The sequence below is a fragment of the Bradysia coprophila genome, unplaced genomic scaffold, assembly GCF_014529535.1.
Source record: "Bradysia coprophila strain Holo2 unplaced genomic scaffold, BU_Bcop_v1 contig_232, whole genome shotgun sequence".
NCBI classification, from domain to species: Eukaryota; Metazoa; Arthropoda; class Insecta; order Diptera; family Sciaridae; genus Bradysia; species Bradysia coprophila.
This window is the reverse complement of record NW_023503493.1, coordinates 11410723-11438058: the sequence shown is the minus strand read 5'-3', so window position 1 is coordinate 11438058 and position 27336 is coordinate 11410723. Positions and strand designations below refer to the sequence as shown.

The 27336-nt window shown below is 34.9% G+C and overlaps 2 protein-coding genes across 2 annotated transcripts; one reads left to right on the top strand and one right to left on the bottom strand.

The window, feature by feature from the left end:
• Window positions 1-1844: 1844 nt before the first annotated feature.
• On the top strand, window positions 1845-27336 carry LOC119076620 (GATA-binding factor A). The gene is made up of 4 exons (XM_037183484.1): window positions 1845-2747; window positions 24412-24901; window positions 25628-25868; window positions 25953-27336. The coding sequence occupies exons 2-4, from the start codon at window positions 24425-24427 to the stop codon at window positions 26462-26464; spliced, it is 1230 nt and encodes a 409-aa protein (XP_037039379.1). The 5' UTR covers window positions 1845-2747; window positions 24412-24424; the 3' UTR covers window positions 26465-27336.
• LOC119076622 (probable uridine nucleosidase 2) lies at window positions 8530-10114 on the bottom strand. The gene is made up of 4 exons (XM_037183487.1): window positions 9855-10114; window positions 9579-9780; window positions 8937-9377; window positions 8530-8879 (listed from the first exon to the last, which is right to left on the bottom strand). Exons 1-4 carry the CDS (start codon window positions 9920-9922, stop codon window positions 8568-8570), a joined length of 1023 nt encoding a protein of 340 aa, XP_037039382.1. The 5' UTR covers window positions 9923-10114; the 3' UTR covers window positions 8530-8567.

Sequence of the window (27336 nt, the reverse complement as noted above, 5' to 3'; positions counted from 1 at the left end):
TACTGTATTCTTAAAAAAAAAAGAAATCCTTAAATTGTCGAAATGAACAAGAACAACGACAAATTCTCCTTGTTTAACCAGCAATGCAAATTTTTTTGTCTTACAATTCCTACCGTGCTTGATTAACAATTTATCCTACACTAACTGTAATGTGCTATCTTTGATAAGGAGTAAATGCATGGAGATGTAGTCAATTCTAAAAGGTCGTATGGTTTCTTTTATTTGTTTAAAAAAAATCGATATTTACAGAAAAACGAACCCTGATGGATGTAATCATTAAATCTATTACTCCATTTGATGAAAATATTGCTTGATATTTCATACAAAATTGTTTACTTCATTCATTTGAAACATGGCGATTAGATAAATAAAGCCACGTTAGCCTCGGTGACAGTTTTACTAGATGTGGATAGGTTTGTTCCATCGAACGAGAGTTACAGATTCATAACCTCAACGCTTATGCGAACCATTTGTCAACAATCATTTTATGGTTATGACTCTATGGCTGAGGCTTTGATGGCTCAAATAACCTTGGAACAGACCTATAACAGATGATTAGCTTTACAAGGCTAAGTTAAATCTTACTGAAGCACTTACGACGCTTAGTTCTCTATTTATGTTCTAACAATTGTAAAAAAAACTGTCAAGTGAACAAAGGGCAAAACGACGTGAAGACCCATACTTCCTAAAAAAATGTTGACATTTTTCATAGTAACTCGCGTCACAACCATAAGGTTCGAAATTCGAAATTTTTCGTAGTGTGGCCCCTTACTACGCAACGTGGGACCAAGATATCAGAGTTTCAAAATGATTCTCTGCATGAGTAATGGTTTTCATTGAAATCTTTCAACCCTAACAAAAGGAACGACGCATTTTCTAGCCCTCAGCATTAAGTTGTAATTTGAGTAAAAGGTTGCATAATATCGGTTGTTCTCAACTCCAGTAACGAAAAGTAAAACTTTCGTTGGCTTCATTGAGAAAAACTTTGTAGTTTATCAATGGACAACTAGTAGGGTGTTCAACTACTGATACATTTGCGCATACTCTTTGCAACTATGTGGTGAACGCTTTTTAGGCAAATGTGTATTGTCACCCGAGGCAGCACATATATCTAGTACCTAAAAACGCATATATGACTCGGTGGCATAATAGTTATTTATGCAACAAGTTGCGAAAATAGGTTGTTATATCGTCACTAGATTTGATGTTACCAAACGAGCTAAGCGACTCAATTTTCCATACTCGCTCCGCTCGTATCAACATTACAACACTTTAAACACATACCATTTCAGTACTATTTCTGAACCATATTTTTGGTATCTCAGTAAATCTGCCGTGTGACGATTATAAATCAGTATCCCCCAACCGATTTGATAAATCAGTATTTTTCATTGTGAATATCAACTCCACACGCATACATCATCATCGTGATTTAAACTGCGATGCGAACCATTAATTCATCCACACTCGTAAATCAATAAAGTATCATTTTTGATCCACACCAAACCATAAATAATAATAAACATAAAACGAAACTCTTTTTTTATAACAACAATAATAAACCTCCGATCAACACACTCTGCTGGAACAATATTCTCGATATTTTCGTATTCTTTCTTCTCAATAAGTTTAAGTTATACATAAATGGAGGCGTGCACGAAATATCCACATTCATGTTAATAATGTGCATGCTCAGAACGTATAATATAACCACCGCCCATTGCATTCAATCGTTTTGCTTTTATTTCACATATATTCCGGTTATGTGGTAAAGAATGTGAATACAACACAGGCAAGTTATATTTAAAAAAAAAAAATAAAAAAAAATCGAAAACGAACTGATCAGGCTTTGGAACAATACGCAAAGAAAACTGGTCGAACAGTCGCATTTGTGATTTCGTAAAGAACGGATGAGATAAAGTTTTATCGTAGTGCGTTTTGGATTTGAAGAATTTTTTTTTTGTTCAATCGAAAATCAAGAACAATTTTTGAGAAGGATTTTAAACTGTACAACGATTGTTATCGGGTTGAATACTTGTACCGGTTTCCGTTTTGGTACGATTAGCAAAGAAATAATTACGTGTCAATTGTTAACGAACTCTGTTGCTAAGCCATAAGTGCATCGGAAAGGATATAAAACATTTTGCTGTGTCCATATACATTTTGATAAAAGAAAAACATTAAATTCTATCGCGCCAGCACTCACTTGCGGTTGAGTTTGTTGCTGGAAAATTTATGGCCTAACTTAATAGTGAAATACCTTTTTACATATGTAGGTGTTCGAATGGCATAGGTATACCTATAAATATATCCACACAACAATTTTTTTTTGTCCAGCCAGCCAGCCAGCCATCCATTATTTATATCCGCATACAATGAAAGTGCATTAGTGTAGATCAAATGTGAATTATTGCGGAGCAATTTTATAGCATGTGGTTGATTCTATAAGAATATTATGCAGTGATTGTTGTCGTTTCTCTTCGAGTGTGTATTAAAATAAACTGATAAAAAAGTATCATTTGCAGTTTATGTAATATACACCGATTGGAATAGAAGAAGGATTTATGTGTAGTGCTGGAAAATCTGAATAGAGAGAGAAAAGATCCGACAACCACCTATAAAAGCAGAAGAAAAATCTGATAAACGCAACAGAGAAAATAAAAGTCTTCGAGAATCTTGTGCTGCTTCTTCTTCATAGAAAAGAATTATTTATGGCTAAATTGGCATCAGTTCCTTAAAACAAACAGGTAAATTTTTTATCGTAATTGCTTTTTAATGAGACATTTATGACCACATTTTTATGACTTTGTTTATTTTTGTTTGAAAAAAAAAAACGTCTTCAATCTACGCTAAGTGCCTATATAGCATAATGTGTCGCAAACTTCTTTTTTTTTATTACTATCGGAAATTCATTTTTCACTTTGTAAACAATTCACATATTAGTTACCTGAGGGTAGAGGAAGTACACTACATACCTTTTACCCCAATTTTACCGTTTTCATGTATTGTAGAGCACAGGTATCTCTCTCATAAGGGGAAAATCACGACAGTGGAAACTTTCTATTGACTTTTGTTATCCAATTGACTTTTATTTATAATCCGAATGATAAAGAAATGGTTTCACTTTGTATGACTGTTAATACCTGTCAGTGATAGGTCAGTTAAAATTTCGATGTGTAAGAAGTTTATAGTATCAGTATGTTTGTTGAAATCAATTTTTTACATTTTCAGGCCGCAAGCAAACTAAATACTGTACTCTCTTGGTGGGACATTTTTTGTTTCGACGGAATACAAACTTCCCACACGCCTCAACAAAAAATGTCCCAGCAAGACAGTAAAGTCTATTTTTGCAATGTAATGCAACAATTTGCGGCAAGTCACCACACTCTACCATAGGCAATGTATTTAAAGCTAATTTCTATGATTAATAATTAGCGATTAGATTTATCTTTTGTCCAAAGTTCAGCCACGTAGTTCATACGAAATCTATTACTTCATTAGTTCCAGCATATATTTCGCTATTTAAGACCACGTTAACCGAAGTTTCTCGCTTCTTTTTGTCAGTAATGTTGATAACATATGATTAGACGTTCCTGGAACATATATTTCCATAAAAACTACTTTTCCTTCAAAACAAGATGTTTGACAGTCATTTTCTGAACTATCTGAACTGTCGCAACTATCTGTCCATCTATAGTGGTAGTGGACTGATTCCAGAGAAATGTTGTTCAGACCCCCCAATTCCATCACAATTTCAACGATCAAACAATAAAGGTTCATCCGAGTGGATTTATTCGATCCATAATAATAATGTAACTCGATCGACTCTTTACATTATTATGCAGTTCAAAAACACCATTTTCTCATCAGGCTATGGCAGCAAATCTAACGAATCATAAACGTTACGAAAATCAATTTTCATATCGTTTCATCACCAAATATGATAACTCATACGGTTGAGTAATCAAGGACGATCAACACGAAGCGAGGCCGCCCGCTAGTTTTCTTTGTAACTCCGGAATTCCAGAATATTGCTTTTCCATTCGGAAAAGAAACGCCAAAGTTGTTTAGAAAACCCTCTACTTCACCGTTAGCCTCTCAAGTTAGAGGCTGAAACAGCATATCTTGTCGTTCATACGTGACGGGAGAATCTCCTCATTAACCGTTTCTTCGTTGACTCTACTTTAATGACAGTCAGTATTTATTGAAAAGAGAAGATTTAATTTTCCCTCAATTACGTTTTCGTTGTCATATCATCGTCAATTTAAATGTCCGATTCGGAGCGGTTTTGCCGTGGGTTTTGTAGACGTTATGAAACTGTCATTCATTCTTAAGAAGTAAAATTTTCTCCGCCATTTCATTCCGTAAATTGTAGAGCTATGTAATCTAATTAGAGTTTAAATTAAAAGGAAAAAAAACTTAAAACTCATAACATAACTTCGTATTATTCGTTGCTAAAGCATCCGTGTTCGCAATTATGTAGATTTCTCATTATAGGCAATATATCTATCTATCTGGCAATACACATTAGACTCTCTTAGACGGCAAGCATTTCAGCAGTTTTGCTATCTGATCTATTACTTCATTTCACCTAAATAATTCCAAGCGATTGCTTTACAATCTTTTACTTCGTTGTGTTAAGTATCCTTTTGGCTATATAAGACCGAATTAGTCATAGAACGTCGCTTATACCTGAATTCTTTATCGATAACAGATGATTGCACCAGCAACAAGTTTTGAACTTCGGAAGGATTATCTAAACTTCCGACAGCTGACAAATGTTTGCTTTCAGAATTCATTTGAAAACTGGATCACATTCTAAAAACATTGAATTGTGAATAATTTTTAGGGAATGGGTTTACAAAAAGCGTGCAACAGTGTGCTAGAGAGTTGTTTGAGGTTGTTGTTCTAAAGTTAGCAGCCAAATATTAGTCCTGACTTCTCTGGTCCTGACTGTTATGTTTAGAATTTACTTCTATTGCCATAAATAGTTACGTAAAGGAAGGACAATGTGTTGGCAAATCTACCCACTACAATAAAATACTTAACTTAGGAATGCTGTCCCCTGAACTTCTGGTTCAATATTATCATTTATTTCTCTATAAGACTTGATCTGTCTTAGCAAAACCATTCATACAATTCTCGACACAATGTAGAGTCACCATTTCATACATTAATTTCAACCTTTGTGTCTAAGTTTGCTTCAGTCGTTTTACCAACTCATCCATTCATACAAACACACTCTCTACAAGTTTTTACACGAGTTTCATAGACAAAGTAACATGAACTCGCTTGATAGTAGTAAAACCGTATAAGAACACATGAGACGTGTGATTGTATGAGTGGATCAGCTGCTAAACAGCTGAGGCAAACTTAGAAACAATTTCGGTTGACATTTAACTATACTTAGAATTAATGAAGTTTTTTGTAATAAACGATGTTCGTCCTCGCACGCATATAACAATTGAGGCTCATGCTCGCCTAATAGAAGATGGCACATTACACAGGCGTGGTTGGTTGCGCAACTTACGGACAATTTAAGTTTGAAATTCATAAATTGTTTGGATGTAAACCAGTGTCAACCCTGCGCTCTATTTTCGTTTAATTAACGCAATAAAATTAGCTAATTTCCACCGACTCAATTAAAGTACAACGTAGATTATATCGTCGTTGGTGATTAATGTTACAGTTGTGTTGTAGTCACCACGTAGACAAAAAAAATAAAAAAAATTGAATTTATCAAACCATTAGATTCGCATGTCTAACCAATCAAGAGGCTCACATAAATAAATATTCAAATTAACAGAAAACACAAGGCAAATTTTTAAATTCACTTGAACGCTATTTATAATTTCTATTGTTTCGTTTGTTAATTATCTGAAAAACATTTATTGTTATCGCCACATAGTCGGGGAATTAATGTGTACATGTCTTTGTTATTTAAATCGACCATCGAGTTGGGTACAAGAAATTCATATGGCACTTTATCAAGCGTCAACTTCCGCAATATCATATAGTTCAGTGTGTAACTATGGCTCATAAATATCATTTTGATTGGAATATATTATAACCCTCATAATCAACTATCAGTGGAACGAATATGGCTGTAACATGGGTTCTAGTTTTTTGCATAAAATTTCTGTTTTGTTTTCGTTATCATCATCGAAAAAAGAACAAAAAAAACTTTTAAACTTTTTCGAAAAGTTAACAGCGATAAGCCTAAAAAAAACACTAGTTCGTAGACTCTAATATGTTACCCGCATGCTTAACCCGATACAAAAAGTTGTTCGCCACCGATGCGTGGTGGACATTTTATTTATTAAGTCTTCAAATGTATGCTCAGCAATAATTTTTGGTTGAAACGGTGAAAATTATGTAAAATGATCACCTATCTGTTTCTGTGAAAGTGTGGTTTTTGTGTGCTCGCATCGATGATCACACAAGCTGAACGTTAGTTAGTTGTTATTGATATTGTGTGTACACTTTCTAACGGAAATATTTTGTGATCAATTTAATATCAAAAATTATCATTCCAATGAGCCTTTGCAACTGCAACCCTCTACATCCATTATTATTTGCTCCACATGAACTATTTTTTCATTATCTCCATGTTCGGCTCTTTTCGAATGTAACAATGGATTCATTTCTAAGCTGTTACGATATTACGTAACACGATTTTTTACGATTGTCTTCAGCTGATGAATGATGAAATGAATTTTGAAGACAGTTCTCTTCATCCAGGGACAAATTCAGGGATTATGAAATTTATTCCTGGGCGGCTAAGTAATTTTAAGCGATCACAGTGCGGTTGAGTGATCCCCTGAACAAGGTTCTGCAAAAAAGTTTAAATTTTCAACTGGACCATCAGGGTGCACGAGGAGTAAGAACACCTACGTCACGGATGAGTGCTGGAGAACATATTTTGAGGTTGTGATCGGTAATGGTAATGTTAGTCCCATAGGTGTAAGGGAAGCTGACTCATCCAAGTTTAAAAAAGACGATTTTCAGAAGGTTCACGGGTGGTAGATTTGGTAATAATTTGTCATACTGACCTTATTTAGAAGAAAGAGAAATTTGATTGACAAACCGCCGACGGTGGAGACCGATAGATGGAACTCATGGAAATTTTGAAACCGATACAAATCGGTAGCTACTTTATGGAAATTGAAAGGGGTATTGGTTTGTCTATTTGTACAGAGTTGCCATGGCATAAATTGTTTCCTTGATAACAATAAAGCAGAATTGTCTTGCTTAGAGTTAGTATCTTCAGGTCGCAATAGCGACTGTATGAAAAGGTTCTATTTTCAAAATTGACTCAACATGATATAGAATAGGAAATGCGAATAGGGGAATAAGATGCTCTGTTCAGAATTAATTTACAAAAACATCATGCTTCTCCGTTTCTCGAGAATATTTCCTAGTTTAAAGTTCCGAGAATAATCTTTTTCGACTAAATAAGGAAAGGTTTCCCTTGAGTGCACCCACAAAAATTTCACCTATTTAATGAGTCAATCATTCAATGCCGTGTTCCAGGACCACACTATTTATGGGCACCGCTCAAAATGAATGGTTTCTAAACACGCTCTGAAAGAAACATTTATTGTCGTTGAAAGAAAATCCAAAACAATTTCGGTCATCAATTCTCGCTTCGAATGAAAAAATAAATAAATTAAAGTGAAGTGTAAAAGAAATCAAACGCCACATTATGAAGCCGTTTAAGATTAATTACTATCAAGATTTTTCGATGCGATAAGACCCAAGATGCCGCAATAGAATGCCGCATTCAAATTTGTCGGTTAAATAAATTAAAAACCGAAGACAAAACATTAGAATGGTGTTAAGGCTAGAAAACTCAATTTAAAAACAATAAAAATACACGAAATGATACACACAGAACTATTTTTTGTCGTCCGTCCGTCCATCCAACGATTGATTTTATAGCCTATGAGAGGTTGGCTCGATATAACATATTATGAGTCTAAGAAAATAAAACGAAGAAGAGGAAAAAAAACCGGAAACTAGTCGCCAAAAAACCCATAAAAAACCATCGAAAAATGTCAACGTTAGACAGACGACGAAAACAAAACGACCAACAAATTAAGTTGAGAAACAAGTAAATTACCTGTGCGTAGGGGAGGTGCGCATCTAATTGCATAAACATTGTCCCTAGACGCTTAAACGGTTTCAGTTTATTAAACAATAAAACTGCAGGGATTCTTATGTGTTCCTTCAGGCCCCTGATGTATCTTTTCATGGGATCTCAATAATTGCAACCGGATTCCGACTTTATTGTTTTGTTACGCAACTTTCGAACATAAATCTAAGATAGGTCCTTTATGCTCCATTTTTCTTATTGTTCAGTTAGTTATACCTTTTAATGATGAATTGATGAGTCATCCAAGCGGTGTAAATATTTTAGTTCGAATCTTTTACACGATCAGTTACAGCAGCCTCTTGTGAAAAATGTTAGGGAAGTGCGATAACGTTTCGACGAATCAGAATTGCGTCAGTTTTTCTAAACAACGCAAATTATTCATCGTTCCCCCTTTATTGCTGCAACAATTATTCTACGAAAAATGCCACAAAAGTTTTCTCTGAAATTCTTTGGTATCGAATCGCTGAACAATTTCAGCGTTCTTCGGTTTGCCAGACTTATTACTGTAATCTACCAGCACTGCACCTCTAGCCGCACCATCTATGACTGGTGTCACATTCGTTATAACACTTTGTGTTGACAATTTTGGCCAAATCATGGTCGCTGTTGCCAGAAGATCGGCTGGTGTCCAATACCGAGATGGTGATTTTAAAATCGTTGACTCGGCATTGTTCAGAAAATGCATAGTTTTCGAATTTATTAAACCCAATTTCAGTCGCCAGCTCTGCACGAAATAGCCTTAGTAAAGCTCTGAAAGAGTTCAAAGGCATTCAATTCTTACCATCGGAATTTCTGCATTGAGAACCGTTTCCCATGGAAACAGCAAACTCGGTTTCCGTTTCGTATAGTCTCGGGTATAGTTTAAGACCAACAAGTTACTCTCTGGATCGCCAGCAAAATTGAATTCAACTCCTGGCGAGCGATTTCCAATGCCCGACACTGATCCACCCATAATGTAGAACCTCTTTACATTTTCCATAAAACTGGGTTCTAGAGCTGCTGCTATTGCTATGTTTGTTAAAGGTCCCAAGCACAGAACATTAAGCTGGCCCGGATATAATTTAGCCAGTTCGATTAAAGCGATGGCAGCGTTCTTTGACTTGTCTACTTCGGCTACGATTTTCTCTTGAAAAAGAAAATCGCCAAGGCCGTCATTACCGAAGTAGTAGTCAGTGAAGGAATTTTCAAGTAATGGTTTTTTCGCTCCTCCGTAGATGGGGATCTAGTTAAAGAAGAAAAACGAGCACTTAATTTGAATTTAAACTGAATCTCGGTCATCCTTAACCTGAACTGAATTATCAACTGACTCAAAATTTACTTCAGGTAAATTCACGTAGAATATGATCTGATAGAACCAGAATCAGATTTGTTTCTATGTTCAAGTTCAGGTTAAGAGAAGTGCTGGTGAAACATTGAAAATTACATTTGACACATTCGCTACAGTAAGGGTTTTTAGGATATTGCGTTCCACATTTGCCTCGTCTGTATTTCCATTTACGCACGTTAAAGCAACAACTTCGAATTCTGAGTCTTTGTTGGCCCACGCTGATAATGCCAATAAAATAGATGCTGCATCATCCGCACCAGCATCCGAATCTATGACAAGCTTTTCTGAGCACGAGGTACTAAAATGTTGGCTCATTGAATACAAAATTGGTTTTGTGTGTGCAATGTTCTGAAGAGTTAAACTTCAACTCACCATACTATACCCTGAATGATTAGAAGTAGAATAAACATCGGTTGAGGTTTTATTGTCGACAGTTTCATTGCAAAATTTGATATCTTGAATGTTAGCGACAATTCAATCCAATTCGTTAAAATCCACTACGCTTCGAGTTCCGATTATAACTGGTAATAAATAAAATGAAACCGCTGTGCCTTTATGTTACATTGCAACATTGTAATCCAATTAACTCATGGTACGCGTGTTCTACTTCTAATTCGAGGTGCTTTGTACAAACATGCTCAGTAACTTAAAACACATGTATGCAAATCAGGTTACATAAACAGAAACCAATTTTTCAAAGGTATTTACCCAGACTCAGCATTAAGACCAAGGTGAAAATGAAAGTCTCAACTGACTACACCTTTAGAGATTTTTCGCTAGGGAAATTATTCAATTCCTATTCTACTCATTTAACGACGATTTTGCGTTCAAGAATGAATTAATGTCTGGTGCCCTGTTTCCCTGCCCCTCGGTAAGATTGACGTCATTTTTTTAATTTCTCGTAAAATCTTTGACGATACAAGTTATTGAAACATTGTTTACATTTTTGACATTGAACAAAATATTTGTATTTTGCCGTCGGTCTGGTGAACTTTTGTCATCACTTAAAACGTTGCCTTGTCTTGAATTTCGACAAGGTAGTCATATAGAACGTTCCAAGAAAACTTGTAAAATGGCTCGATTGAACCTTATAGCCTTTGATTCGAGTTTGACAAGGAACACTTCATCTGTTATCGATAACGAATTCACGGCAAGATCTGACTAATTCGATTTGATATAGCCAAACGAATGTTTAAATTAAATGAAGTAAAAGATTGGAATTAAATCTCTTCAAAATACTTAGATCAAATGAAGTACTAGATTCAATAATAAAACTGTTGATATGCTTGCCGTCCCAAGTAGCATTTCATAACCGCGGTTACAAAAATGACTTATTCGTTGCAAACTTTTTCGTTGTCTAACGGTTTTGTAACGAATAAGTTATATTCAGATTTACTTATTCGTTATATAACCGTTTCACAACTAATTCGTTGTCATTCAATTTTTAACAAATTAGTTGTACAACCATTATTAAACGAATAAGTAAATCGATCATTTTTGCCGAAAACTTATTCGTCAAACCACCGTCATACAACCAATAAGTTGGAGTAATCCCATTCACGAATTCGTCGTAAAATGGTTATGCAACTAATAAGTACATTTTCAGTCTTAGCGTCAGTTGGAATCAAGATGTCATGCTATAAAGTGTTTCAGTTTTAATACGAGGTCACTATGTGAAACAATAAAATTTGAAGTGTTTTTGTGGTGAGAATTGTATTTTTCTAGCTTATTGCCAATTTGTAAATCAACATTTTATTGATCAATTTCACTAGTTTTGTTTGCCGCTGTTGTCGAAGTTAGGTCTCTTATGTCTTGTTAGGTCTCTTGATAGGAGTTAGGGTCGACAACAGGATCTTACAATAAAAGTGAAATTGATGGATAAAACTTTGTTGAATCGACAATAAGAAAATACAGTGCTCATTATCAAAAATGTGTGACTAACTGAATTGTTGTCCAAAATCGAACCGTGAATGAAATAAGAACAAGTCACCGTGCCTCTTACTTTATTTACGCATTGCTTTGCATAATATTTTCAGTGCGTAAATAATGTAAATTGATTTACTAATATTGCTCATACAATTTTCCAGATAAAACGTGTTCTTGAAAGTGTTAGAATCTGAAAATCATGATAACCGAAAAAGTTGTGAAACAACAACTAATAAGTGAGACGATATCGAATTTTCAAATGTGACTTATAAGTCCTACGTCGGTTATACAACCGTTTCACAACTTTAACCAATTCGTCGTATAACCGTTTTACAACCAATTAGTTACTAGAATTTTACAACTTTTGCAACTGGGCAAAAACCGTTGTACAACCGTTATTGCAACGTTGTAGCAACGTTGTGACAACTAATTAGTTATTTTGGGTTATCTTCAAATAATTTATAACCGCGGTGTGATAACAGTTGTACAACCGAATTTTAACCGTTGAATGCTACTTGGGGTCTGTGAAAAACTTCACGTAATTTTGATGAGATCGTCTATAAAGCTCGCAATATTCATTTTCAATAATAACTCGACTTAACTGCATTTTCGATAGCTGAAATAGATTGAAGTTAACATCAAGTACTCTTATGGAGCCTAATCATGGAGAAGGATTTTTTTTTAAAGAATTAGTCAGACACTTTTTCGGCATGCACTGGTTTCCAGCAGACTATGCTACTCAATCTATTCTTTCTTACGTGGGGAAGATTTTTCCGTCCCTGTGTGACGATATAGACATTATGTAAGTAAAGCAAGTAACCATTCAATGACTATCATCCCATTTCTACAGCCGTTTCTAATAGGTTAAGGAAGTCTAGATTATTTGTAAATAGGAGCAGATACACTCCCAGAGCCCGTCAGTGAATTTTACAAGCTACAGATTACAATTAGACAAGTTCTGCAATTTTAAACAGAACCGTTTTGTTATTGTGAGTTCCTTGTAGCTGAACAACGTATCGGTAAATGGCGAACGAAGTAATTTTTATACAAAAAATAATTTCAACAAAATGGTTCTGTAGAGAGCAAGCATACACGTTCGTAGAACAGAGTATAATCCAAATTAATACAAATCATTTTCAAAATATGGCATGTCTAAATGCAATAAATTAATTTCATTTAATCTTCAGCACACAAGCACACAACCAAATGAAAACCATTCATTGGACGACGATCCCTTAATCAATATTTATAGCAAGAAAAGCATAAATAAATGCGGATCATAAATAAGTTTGACATTTTATAGACGAATAGGGCAACCGAAAATAAAATAGTTATTGGGGTGAACGTTTCAGGATATTATGCTCAATGTTTATACGCATGGCATGAGAACAAAATGGCGCTTCATTTTCTTACATAATTACTATATTACTGAACGAACTATAAAACTAAAAATAATTGACTGCTCTTTGAGTAGGGGATATATATAGAGAGAAGGGTACATTATTGAGACTAATTGATTTTTATTAGTATAACCAAATACTTATTACACTTATACCATACCATGATGCCAAGTCGAGCTACGTTCTTTTCCCATTCCGACTGAGTATATAAATTTAGTTTAACAGACACCAATTAACAATTAACCAATGATGGGAAAATGAGTAACAGTCAAACAATTTTGTTTTTCGTATTATAGAAGGTTGTTCAAATGGGTATTCCGACAATCTGCTCTTATACAACATCAGTTCAGCTTTAAAATGAACTGCATTTTCTCTGTAAAAGAAAATGTGTTCACTTACACAAACACAAAAAAAATGTTCTTGTGCTCGCATCAATTTCAAGTATTATTTTTTTCCACAACGGCTCGGGTTCTACAAATTTTTTAATAATTGCTTGTCGTAAAAAGCAGCGGTAATAAATATACAAATTGCTTTATGGTGCAGGGATCCAATAAACAAAATACATAAAAAGTACTTGAGATGTCGGCGTAATTAAAAAAAAGAGAAAGAAATTTCGGTTACACAGCCAATAGACAAAAATTAGAATTATGCATGGGAATCAACGTTCAACATTATGGTAAGACATCATAGTGCAGCTAATATTTTCGTTTTTTTTTTTAATGAAAGAGAACCTGTAACGTACCACTTCAACCACTTATTGTAAAAGGGTTGAATGACCTTACAAAATTGATATTTTCTGTTTCTTTCTCAAGATTCTTTAACAAAATATTTCAAGTCTAAGGGTAGACTTATCAGACGCTTTATCTTGATGAAACAATATATAGGAACTAACTGTAACATGAACAATTTGCCACTTTCGGCACTGTCGGTGTTTCGTTTCCTCTTCCCTATCTCTTGAAGTGACACACATTTATCAAAGTTTCTAGGATTTCTTGCAGTGAACTGGATTTTTGTTAAGTAATGTAATATTTACATGGAATTACCGATCCATTATTTTAATAACTGTTCTGTTCAGGGGTAGGATAAGTGTTGTCTCCGTTTAAAGCGCTAGATTCTCAATCTTAACTGAATTGAGGCTATTGTACCATCTTATACATTACTCCAGTATTCTCATTTTTAGATTCTTTTACATGTACGTAATTATAGCCAGACCGGTTGTGTGCTCTGCTTATATTGAACGGCTCTTTTACAGAAGGGAAATCATGTTTTTTTTTTAATTTAAGAACAGTAAAATCTGGAAATTTGAGGTCCTATGTCTTTACTTTTTCGGCTTTACAGTCGTCGACGTCCAACTAAGGTTCACCTCCGCTGCTAAATGTTTTTCTTTGAAGTTGAGAATTTTTACTACCTCTACTACACGCGAAGTTTGGGAAAGATCTAAACTGTCGACCGGCTAAACTAAACTTCAACGTGTTAATAAGCAAGATTTGATATAATTGATTTTACGCTAACTTTCATATAAATTTTTGAGTTGCTTGTCTTTATATTATTGTCATAAATTTCACCTCGCACGAACTATCATAATATAAGGCAATCAGTAACGGCAATTCGATAACTTTTGTAAAGCGATCACTTGAAGACAGTAATTCATATTTGAATGTTTAAATACAAAAATTGGATGAGTCACATTAGCGAATTATAACAAAAACTAAATTTCCCGTTTCTGCATTTAACAATTCATTTACAATTCATAAAAGTCTGTTAAATGCTTCTCTATTGTAAATACCTCTTATGATTTGATTATTTTTATTGAATCTACCGGCGCGACAGCCAATAATGTACTATCACTTGAACGATTGTCTTAGTTTATAGTTCCGTGCCGATCTAAACAAATGGAATAAATACCATGAAACGTTCATTAAAATTTAATTTTTACTACATATCGTTATGTATAGTCACGGATCAAATTGAAACGTTCAGTTCATGAAGGTAACCATTAATATTGATCAGAAATCAGGGATTATTATTGGGAATTTTAATTCCGAAAATTCGGAATCTGAATAATCTCACTTTTTCAGAATTAATCGGAATTTCACAAAATTTTCAGAATTAAAATTCTCAATAATAAGTTCTGCTAGAAGGCATCCGGTATTGATAACAGGGCAATTTATTTTTATCGAGTTTTAAGTTTCAGCTCTAAATAACATCCCATATATCAACAGACCCCTTTCCAACAAGTAAAATAGAAACATTTTCTTTGCCAAACACCTTTAAACTGAACAAATTGCACTACTGAGAAGTTCGTATAATGATGATCTCTTCCTACAACGTTTTACATGATTAATTAATCAACTCACTTAAAATTCGTTTATGTTAATTTTATGGATTAGACGACCATTTTATATTAGAGTGATCAAAGCTATGTTGGATTCAGAAACCGTTCAATTGCAACGAAGCCAAAAATTAAAATTAATTGCAGAATTTAGTTATGTTGATGGTAAAATTAGACATCAGTCTTTTGTATTTACCTGCATAAACTTGTTGTAGAAGAAGAAGAATGACTGGAGAGACCCGGAACGGCTCAGATTCAGGTCACGTAAAATTAATTCCACCGCCTTACAGAGGCGTTCGTAGTAGATCGAATTTAGGAAGATTTATAGCCAAGAAGTCCGTGCGTGATACAACAGTAAATTAATTCAAGTATCAACCTGAAGTGAACCTGTTCAGGTTCAGAGGCTTAAGATAGAGCAGCGAAATGATTTAGTCACAGAAATAGTGAAGACCTATGAACCTGACTCGATGTGAATTGTTAAATTCGAAAGCTCAGTTAATGAATAGATTTCTCTGCCATCATTATCGTAAGCTTTCTAAAGTGTAAAACATCTTATTCAAAGATAATCAGGTCTGAGCCTGAGTTTCATAAGCTCAATTGAAGTTGTTCTTTATTTGTTAAGACATTTGTCAGGGGTTGGTAATTTATTCTATCTGATCAGGTATAGGATGACCTGCTCTCTGATCAGGTATAGGATGACCTGATTATGATTTAGCTCTCAGATTGGAATGAAGCTGAGGATAACCTGTAATTTTACTCTAAATCTGATCTGAACGTGACCCTAATTCAATCAAAGCTTCTGATTTCAGTGGTTGATGTTACGAGCTGTATTATGAAAAATGGTCTCGAGTCTTTAACTTCTCTACTGTAAGTCATCTTGGATGAAAACAGATACACCTCTTTAGTTTGTGGTTTAGAAGTGGTGAAGAGCATACGAGACGATGCTGGCAACGCTTCTTATGAAAATGAGAGGACAGATTTAACATGTTTTTGCAGAGTAGCGACCGAAAAGAGCCGCGCAGGTCATTCGACCACTGCACTCTTTCGATCGCGAGAAAATTAAATTAGTTTTAGATGTTTTGCATTATGCAGATACCGTTTCTCATCAGGCCATGGCGACAGTGTTACTAAGTAGAATGCTCTAAGAACACTATATCAATTTTCTCACGAGAAAAGAAAGTCTAGAAAGGCATAGTTAAAATGAAAGTTCAACTCATCACCAAACATGCCAACTAGTGGCCAGTATATGGTAAAGATAATACAGACATAGCGAACAAGGGAAGTATTTGCACTGTATGAAGCCTTCATATGTCCAAACATACCCATGCATCTTGAGTGAAGGGGGGAAGAGGTGCCAGAAAGAACAAAGAAACTGCTGACGTTTCTTTTGTGCAGGAGGGAGGGGAGTATGAAAATTCAAGAAAACTGCTGACGTGATTTGTGGATGTCCCCTGATACGAAGTGAAGTTAGTTGTGTGATATTGCCACGGGACAAAATCTCAGAATTTTTATCATAATTTTGTCCTTTTCCGTGTAAAGTTGCATACGTTTCACGAGTTATAGCCTGAACGTTGTGAGTGTACAAGTATTTCGGTTAACAAATGAGAAACTAGATTTCACCCTCGCGAAATCAATTTTTTCATTCAAGCGAAATATCAACGCACTGCAAGCATTAGTGGTCGTAGTGACAGCTGCCAAATAGAGTACTATTTTGTTTGAATTTTTTTTACACGAAGTGCTCTGGAAGTATACTTAATGCCAAAATAAATGTGATTGTAGAAGAAATGTTCGCGTTCAGGTCAATTTTTCTTGTTCCTATAACAGGATACCCTTACTTCCTTTGTGGATAGGTAAAATAGGTAAAATTCAATTTCAAACAATTTAATTAAAACATTCGTCGTCGTTTTTTGCTAGGATTACGAATCAAAGTAAACAAAAATACCTCAGAGAACACACACACACAAAAAAAAAACGGAGCAATGTTGCCCTCTATTTTCCATTTTATGTTGATTAATTATGTCGAAAAAAATCAACCGCACACACAAAAAAAATCGTTAATAAAAATGCCCATATTATTAATGTCCATTTTATATTATTTGCCATGTTGAGCTGTTTCATTTAAATTGATTTTAGCGGGATTTGTGTTTGTTTCAAAAAGAAGGTCGAAGCGCTTTTCGATGTAGTTACATTAAAATATTCACAAAATCAATAAATTATTCGTTAAGCATTCCCGTCGGCGAATTTCTTTTCAAAAGCCTCGGCTTGTGATGTGTTATGTCGTTTTTATGGAGAGAAGGCCTTTTGGATATAACTTTTTTTTGGTCGTCGTAACAAGTTTATTGAAAAAATTTGTCATTCAAAGTGAGTTTGTTACCTATACCACGAATATATTTGTGTATTATAAATATTGGACAAGCTTGATAGGTTCGTAAAATAGTTTTTTTTTGGGAAGACAAATGAAATTAATAAAAAAAAGTCTTAAAGTGGAAGAGTTGTATGATAATTCTTTTAAATATATAGGATGGATGGGTGTATTGAGTTGTGTGTTTTTGAGGTTCAAATCGTAAAGAATTAACATAAAACTGGTTCGAGCTTGGACCGTACTTCAAATGTTTATTTTCAGCTTCATTTGCGGTATTTTCTTTAGATGACCGAGGTGTTTTGATGAGTGGTTTTCTAAAATATTGGAAATTTATTGAAATATTCGTTTTTTCAATTCGAAATCAAAAGTTAATTAAGTTTGGGTTCAACGATAATAATGTGTCACCAGTCCACCAATGGAGTACATTAGTACAAGTATTGGAATAATTTCGATCTGGGTTTTGCAAATTTGTAAAAAAAAAAAAAATTCAAACTGACGTCACCTCATTTGACGAATAATATTATGAATCGGTTGTTACGGTAGCTTTAGGTCAGTAGCACCTTCTCAACATTATTGTAAAGTCAAGACATCTCGTTTGGAAAATAAAATCCTTGGGGTGGATTAGAATAGTCCAAAATAGTTGGGTCCTGAGTTGTATGGAAATAGAAAATGAAAGTTTTAAATGTGTCCCATGTCCCATATTAGTGAAATTACCAGTAGTCATCTGCACCATACTCTTGTTTCATCTGAGATATTTTATCTGCATTATCTGTTGGCTAGCAAAATTTCTTACCTACCTTTTCATCGTCGCATCGTGCTCTAATAGGTCATGTGGTATTTGACGAGTTAATATGGATACTTAACTTTAGTTCCTTCATCGCACTGTTTGGATATGAGATCGAAAATCCTTCGAAATGTTGTCAAATTCATAGAAATTCACCCGGAAAATCGTTAAAAAGGCTTAAGAAAATCAAAAATAGAAAATTCTTGAAAATTGAAAAAAAAAATTCTTTGAAAACCCATTGGTGAAATATCCGTGGAAAACGATAGAAAAATCCATGAAAATCCTCAGAGGATTGTCGTTTCGCAAATCATTTGTCAATGAAATTTGCATTTATACCTGCCCCTCGTATTAGATTGTCAAAACAAACCGTTGAATAAACGTTTGCTGCCTTTATTGTGAAAAGTATTGTAAATTGATGATAAAAAAAATATTGTGCGACACGTTGGAGTAAACCTAAATGTTCGTAAATTCTTAAATGATAACTGAACTTGTGTTCCACAAAAAATCGACTCTGTCACGGCAGAGTAAAATAAACCAGACAGGAGCTCTTTACTTGACTAGGGACCTGAACTATCTAGTTGCCTTATGTTTTGCGAATGAAATTTATTCAATTAATGTCAGTGCTCATTTTCATCCAGTGTATTAGGTCCCTTATTTGACGTTTTAAAAATGAACCGCTACTGCCTGGTTTCTTTTACTCTGCCGTGACTCTGTGTAACACGGTACACAAAATACTATTTTGTAATTTACAACTGAAATACACAATCTAGATTTTAAAACTACAGAAAACTGTTCAGAAAAATCGTACTTATCCACATTGCTATCAATAATCGAAATTTGCCGTATTGTATTGTAGCTGTCAATCACAGAATGTTGAAACCCCCGTGAACAGCATTCGAAAGACACTGACTCAAGCTTTCTAAAAGGCGCTCATTAAATGAAATCGGTTTCGGATTGAAGGTGTGATGTGAACTCAAAGTTTAGGAATTGTCCGGGTCACTTTTTGGGAAATCACTTTTTCGTCACCATTTTGTTTCGCATGTAAAAAGTTGTTCCACGAAATGACTTTCAAGGAGAAAAAGAATTTTCGTAAAAAAAGTTTTAACGTTTTCATATAAACCGCTTTTCCGACTGGAAAAGCAATTTTTACATTTTCCAGAAAAAATTTAGTTCCACACTTCATCATGCTCAATCACATGAGATAAAGAAAGAAAATCAACTTAAAGCGAGCTGTAGTCTAATTTTAGGATTATTGCTCAAAAATCAACTTTACAAATTTGTTGCACAAGATTCTATTGTCACACGGGCGCATAAAAATCCATTCGAAATACTTGTTACAATCTGCACTGGTGTGATGGTCAACTGCAAAATATTGTTTTCTCTTGTGATGTTCCATTTCCTTATTTTGTTTCAACTACTATCTACGAAGGGTGCTCATTCATGATGAACACCTTACAGACGATACTATCAGTTAGGGTCATAATATTCAACAGTACCAATATCGTTTAGAAGAAATTAGTCGTCCGTTTTTTACATACCAAAAATGAAAAAAAAAGAACTCGAGAATTGAATTACACACGACAACAACACAAAAAAAAGTTTGAAACAAAAATCAAATCACTAAACAACTTCTTGTGTTACACAAAAATTTGAAAAACATTTTTTTTTTCATTCTCTGCGTTCTGATTATCGCATTCCACACAAAATGATTAATGACAAAAACATGTCACAAATCCGTTCAGAACTCACTTACTGTATTGGGTTGACACATTATTATTATTAACGATATGGCATCATATTCTCGTCATCACATTTTTATTTTCGTTGAGTGTAAAAGGTGGCATTATAAGCAATTAGTACGTTATATAGCCACCACACCAGGTCAAATATTTTCAAATGTGTTAAGAACGATACAGAATTATAAAAAAAAGTTTAGATGAAGAAAAACGCGAAGGAAAAAACCTGGTGATGGTGAACATGAAACTTTACTTTAATGGATTTAATGTTCGTTTGAATTTTAATGGGGATTCATTATAACAAAAGACGTGTTGAACTCTTTTTGAAGAGCACACACCATTTTCGTGTGCCTGGGTAGCCAGCAAGAACCATGACAACTATGACTCAAGTGAGCTTAAAGGAGATTAGAGTAAAATTTAGCTGTTACCAGGTACCTACTGTGTATACCGTGAAGTTTTAATCGAATAGTCTTTGTAATGAATTGGAACATTTCGGGGCGAATCATCAGTGGATGCCATCATTTATATCAAAAGTCCTAAAATTAGTCTAAGAGTGTCCATGACATGGATTTTCGAAATAATTGAACTTGAACTTATAATGGCCTCTCGATCAATTTGCACAATGCTGCCGGGTTATGCCAAAATAACATCTAACATTGTCCAAGTGCTTTTGATAGCTTTCAGAAGCTTTGAACTTCTTCTCGATTCCATTGAAAATTGGAATATTTCCGTGAAATAAAAATTGATAATACTTTGTTTTAACGTAGCATGGCAAAAGGGCTCTATGTCCAAACTCTAAAAATGTTAGCATAAAAGATCTCAAGTCGTTTAAAGCTTCACGTGTGGATTCGAAGTGTGCATAAAAATTGATTTTCTTTTTACTAAATATTGCAGAAAGTTTCACTGTGTAGCAAGTTCAATTGATGCTGCGAAATATGGTTCATGAAGGGAGAGAAGGGGTTTTTACATCGGAAAATATTCCTTGAGTTTCAGGCTCAATCTGATATAGCCGACTAAGAAACATTTCTTTACAGTCCCGTTGCTCCCAGTAAAAAGACGATTGAATTTATTTAACAAATAGACTTGTTTCAAGCCTGTTCCGAGCCTTTATGAATATTTAATCTAAAGACTTCCAAATCTGAGACTATACTGCAACGAAAGACAAAAGTGGATACTCGAGATTGTTACGTCTAAATAATTTCACGAGAGCCATATGAGATTTGGAAAAACATTTTTCATAAATTTGCACATAATTTCCGACATTTGCCATCCCTATGTTTTGTTAAAAAAGGAAAATCTGAGAAAACGTGGGAAAATTCAAGAAAATATGGGAAAATGTTGTTCCAAAAGTAGTTCCTGCTCTTCCTGCTCCAACGTCTATAAAAGCCATACAGTAAAGTTGCTCCTTTGTTTATAAGTTACAGAGAGTAATAGAAACATAGTCAATTGGATACTTAAAAAAACGAATAGTTTTACGGTTCGCTTACGGTCCACATAGACAGACATGCAAACTACGAAAAAGTAATAATTAATGAACGAAATTCCAGAGAGCGAGAGAGTGACTCAGAATCACTATAACCAAAAACCAACAAAACATAAAAAAAATCCAACCATCAAAACCAAATTGCAATCAAATGTAAAAACACGAGTTTTCGATTAATAAAAAAAAATCTCTCCGGTCGACGATACACACCAACATCGCCCAAACCACATAACCATAGATATACTTCTACAATATAAATCCATATTCATTAATTTGAATATATACGAACGTGAATAAAAAAAAAACCAATTCGAAAAATCTCAATCCATTAACCCATCACATCTAATCGGCATTGCTGACACGAATCCTTTGATCCTTTTCTTTTAATGACAAATATATCGGTCATTTGTATGTGATCTTCATATAAATGTATGTTTTATTAACCCGCCAGAGAACACGCCAGAGGTTTCTGATTGTGATTCTATTATAGTTTCTTTGAAAAAAAAAAGTTTTCGTTTTTCTTTCGTTCATTTCCATAAGTTAAGTATATGTACGTACCACATTCATGATCCGTATACAATACGATCACCCGAAAATCACAACAACAAATTGAGGAACAACAGCAGAGAATTTACGATTTAAAAAAAAAAACGAAGAAAAATGAATTAAAATAAAACTACAACTAAATTGAATCAAGGCAATGTGAACATCATATAGATGGAGTGAATGGAGTGATATAACGATACCTATGTATATATACATACAGAAAAAAGATGGGGGAAGATTATAATGGAATAATGCGCTCTTGATCAATTTCGGAATATAAAAGTGTTTTGGCTTTGGCGCCGGTCAAACATATTTTACATTATCCCCGGAGAATGTAATACTCGCGATCACTTGTGATTCCGAGTCTCTAATGCCGCGCATTGCATACTCTTTTTTTGAGTGTGGTACGGCTGGAAAGTATGTGCATTCACGTTATTCTCCGCTGGCGCTGACCGATTAGAATTCATTTCATGTTTTTGTATTGTACTTCAAGAGAAAAAAAAAACAATTTTTCGAAATGGACGATCGATTGTGTGGTGGATAAATATACATGCATTGACGTTAGTGAGTTTAGTTTCTTTCGTATTGTAATGTAAATGAAAGTTATTTCTGGATTTTGATAAATGTTTCGATATTAATTTGTATATTTGTACGTTTCGTGTGTGCAAAGGTCAGAGAGAGAGAATATTGTGGCGCCATATTTTATTCTTTTATCGTTTCGTAGAAGACTTTTTGTCATTTAAATAATTTCTTTCTGTTGAAATTGTTGGATTCCCAGTTCGACAACAGTTCAGGGTGGTAGGGGTGGTGCTATGAGATGAACTTTAAAATCGAAAAGTATGCAACAACTATACCAGAACATATTTTTGGAAAATGGTTTTCCCTATATTTGCAGATATTTCCGAAGAAGCAACGGCATGAGCGATACTTAAAATCTTCAAAATTACCCAATACCCAAAAATTCTTACAAAAATACAGAATAAATCCCAGAGAGGAAATCTTGCCCAGCCTACCATTAGTATCAATTTCGAATTGGAGTGCTTTCTTTAGGAATCTTTAATTGGTATATTGGTATTATTGGAAATAGCATAGGACGTTAGGGAGATAGAACTGATTAAATGAAAATAGCACGTCAATTGAAGGAAATAACATGATTTCCATCTATTGGCATTCATTCTATTTTTCGAGCTATTTTTACAAATGTCAAAAATACTACTTTCCTAGCTGAGGCTCTGAACAGGTCAATTTCAAGTCATGCAAAATTAACTCAATTTATAGAGACGTATACGATAGGCCATAAAACGGTTCACTACAAATCAGACCCAATTTGGTATATTATTGCCTGTGGCTTCTGTAACGCGATTAAGTTAACTTTGCCTGACCTGAATCGAACCTGTTCTCAGTCTTACCAGCATTAACTATAAATGCAGTTTCAATCAATTGAAATGTCTGGTAAGTTCTCTAAATCTCCTTATCTAATTGTTCATCATGTTTGTGCCGGGGATTTTTGTTACCATTCTATAATAATTCACTTAACGTGACGATGAGCGAGGGTAAGGTAAGAGCAACGATTAACTCTGTTAGTTTTGGAAATATGACTTTCGTTGCAATAATTTAGTGTTTTCGTTAGACATTTCAGGTCAGAGATGTAACGAAGTGACGCTCTACATTTTAGTGGTAGTTTTTGACTTTGATGGTCCCATTGGATATGCATAATGTGTTGCGAAAACGCAAAGTTAAAAAATTCGTCTCCCTCAATGTATAGAACTTCGCAGATATACTTGTTACACAAAACCATGGCAAAACATTTGTCTTTTGCAATTTTTGTTTGAACCTCATATTATTAAGCAATTATTATTGATAAGTGAACTCTTGATTAGATTTTAGGATACAGACCTGTAACATTACAAAAGATTTTATGTCCCTCGCGAAAGTTGACAATTACTTAGCAGTTTTCCCCCTGCGAATATGATCTCTTACATGAAGAGTATTTTCGGTTAATTTCACGCGAATTCCTTTGTGATAATCGACTTTCGTATTCGACGAGCAGTAAACCATAATAATAATTCAATAATTCGGAAACAACCTTGTGATACTCACAAACTGACGAGTGTGTTTTTGGCTTTTATCACAAAATTCTTACCTCAAGCAATGAATTACTTCCGCAGCTTCCAATGTAATCTAATATTCTCGATTCCACATAGAACATATATGTATGTCTAATAGCAAACGAATGACGATGTCATTTTCTAAATCTTTTACTTCTTTTGTCCATTGTATGTATTCGCTTAGTGTTTCATTCAAATACAAAAAATATCTTACAATTGACAACCTGGCTAAAATTCCTCATTTATTTCCAGATTTCAGATAAATATGTTTCATTCCTCAACAACATATCCAGAAATGACAGGAAGTATCGCAAATACCGGTTCATATCATCAATCTCCAGTCGCAGCTAATTCACCAGTGTACGTCCCATCGAGCAGAGCTCTTCCACACGGCCAGTACGGTCACGGCACATTTCCCGGCAGTTCTGTGCCACAAAATGGCTGGACAGCTGACAGCTTTACGGCGTCCCATTCGCAATTACCGCCACAATTCTATGCCCAAAATGTGATGATGGGCTCGTGGAGAGCCGCTTATGATCCGCGCAGTTTTCAAAGCACATCACCGTATGACAGTGCAATGGACTTTCAATTCGGCGAGGGGAGAGAATGCGTCAATTGCGGTGCAATATCGACACCGTTGTGGAGGCGAGATGGAACTGGTCATTATTTGTGCAATGCTTGCGGTTTATATCACAAAATGAATGGAATGAATCGTCCGCTGATTAAGCCGAGTAAAAGACTTGTAAGTTTGCTATTTCTTTTTTAGCTTTTAACTTTGTAACGGCTTAGGTGTTACTTTAATTAAGAAAATGAAATTTTTCCACAACTGATCGGATGGTAGTGGTCGTACACTTAATAGTTGTCTTGGTTATTTTCAATCAAGATAGAATTCATGAACCCATGAAGTTCAGTTAGCAAGCATCCATTGAAGACAGAGCATACGGTTCTGCAGTAAACACCACATCCTCGAATAATTATTTTTAAGCCGTCGGTACTCCTAAGATACATTCCATTGAGTTCCTTTTCATTAATCTCGGCAGCAGACTTTGACACATAGTCACTGACTGATTACACGACAAATATGTAAGGCTTCCGATCTGCAGTGCACTTTTCCCTTTAAGCCACAAGACTTTGATAAAACACTTAACTGATCATTGACAATAAAATCAATTCTTGGTTGTGGTTCTGTGGGGAATTACGAGTGTAATTCGTACACTAAACTGATTCCAAGAGCACCAACAACTTATCTTTTACCAAGGAATCCGATTAAGATTCACTTTAACTCTCCTTACAATCAAAATCAATGGAAACAACCTCAAAATTTTCTTAACTCTATTATGTACGCTATACACAACACATACTCATTACACCACACGAATACCATAAGTAGCATTCCAAACGCATTCCGCTTTTCATATCGAAACGAATTCACCTCTCAACAATTTTACCATTTGTTTTCTAACCGTAGACTGCAACCAGACGATTGGGTCTCTGCTGTACGAACTGTGGTACAAGAACAACAACACTGTGGCGCAGAAATAACGAGGGTGAACCGGTATGCAATGCATGCGGTTTGTACTTTAAATTGCACGGTGTAAATCGACCGTTGGCCATGCGAAAGGATGGAATACAAACGAGAAAACGGAAACCGAAAAAGGGTGGCAGCGGCAGTGACATATCATCGAATGGAAAGAAGGACGATGGTGAAGGTATGTAGTCCTCCGCTGGTTCGGAAGAAATTTTCTTTTCTTCTGGTGAAACTTTTCCTTAACATTTTTCTTTTCATTTTCCAGACATTAAACCAAGTCTTTCGAATTCGTCAACGCCGATACAGTCCCAGAATCTATTGCCGTCCGATCGAAATGGTAACACTAAGATGATGACATCTCCAGGCTCCAAAATGCATCTACCATCACCAGTGTCCCGATCTCATCCCATTCAGTCGTACATTCATCCGTCGTCAAGTGCCAGCATTTCGTCGCACAGTCATCCAAATAATTCGCCGTTAAGCTATACGGCCGGCCTCAATTCAACATCAAAATACGATCTGTCGCATAATTCGCCGCACATACACAGTACAGCCAATAGCTATCTGCATCCAAACAACTTATCGCAGTCCGGTTACGGGAACAGTGTCAAGTCGGAAACGAATTCCAACTACGATTACATGAATAATTGTATCCAGAGCGGATATTTTGGTAGTTCATTCACGCCGACGTCATCGGTGCATAGTCCATCGGATTTGGCCGGATATCATCATCAGCATAATGTTATTCAGGCAGCTAAATTGATGGCATCGTCGTGAAGACATTGAACAGAAAAATTGTACGAAATTCCACCGACTGATTACGTTGAATGTAATAAAGTGAGCGAGAGAGAGAGAGAACGATAAGGGCGAGAGGATGGAAATTATGTATTTTTTCAAGATTGTTTTTCCGTTTTATTATCTTACGGACGGTATGGCTCATCAGTTATTGATGGCTACTTATAAAAATAAGCATTGAGCTCTCTTTGAATAATAGAAGTAATTGATTCGGTAATGATAATGCTTGCCGTCTGTAAGAGGTTAATCTTTAGCTGCTGCAGAGATGATTAGTTTTTTCAGTCCCGCAATGCCGTATTGGAATGAAATTAAAAGCTCACGTTCCGTTGCACGGACTAGCTTTGTCATTAGAGTTGATTCATCTACCAGAATCAACAATTCGGACCAATTGAGATTGTGATAAAATAAAAGAGAAATCTGATCATCTGGTGATCCTTTCGATGATCCTGTAGTATTTACTTTAGTGGAAGCCATGTTCCTGTGACTTTATCTTTGTAAAAATTAGTTTCGTTTTATTTAACCACACGATAAGACTAAGCATATAAGTTCTAATAGACAGTGTTGTTCAAAAATAGCCGATGATATTGCAATCTCTATGCAGTAAAATTTTTGAAAATTATGACAAAGTGGACGCACAACAACTGATTTTACTATTGAGTTGCAATGCCGACGGCAATTTTTTTTTCTTTTACTTTTGTGCAAATTAAATCAATAAAAAAATCGAAAGTATTATTAGAAGGTAAACTATAATCCGTACTAAACGCAAATTTTGCACACAAATAATTATGCGCATAAGTTTAAGTTCTTTTTTTTTTCGTGTAAGTCCTATGTACCAATTATGACAAAGAATAAAA

Bases quoted from the DNA above. Each gene is read 5' to 3' on its own strand.
- LOC119076622 (XM_037183487.1), bottom strand. From the start codon at position 9,922: ATGAAACTGTCGACAATAAAACCTCAACCGATGTTTATTCTACTTCTA. The intron at 9,781-9,854 runs GTGAGTTGAAGT...CCAACATTTTAG, and splicing joins ATCATTCAGGGTATAGTATG to TACCTCGTGCTCAGAAAAGC. The intron at 8,880-8,936 runs GTAAGAATTGAA...TATTTCGTGCAG, and splicing joins TCAATGCAGAAATTCCGATG to AGCTGGCGACTGAAATTGGG.
- LOC119076620 (XM_037183484.1), top strand. From the start codon at position 24,425: ATGTTTCATTCCTCAACAACATATCCAGAAATGACAGGAAGTATCGCA. The intron at 24,902-25,627 runs GTAAGTTTGCTA...TTCTAACCGTAG, and splicing joins TTAAGCCGAGTAAAAGACTT to ACTGCAACCAGACGATTGGG. The intron at 25,869-25,952 runs GTATGTAGTCCT...TTCATTTTCCAG, and splicing joins AAAGAAGGACGATGGTGAAG to ACATTAAACCAAGTCTTTCG.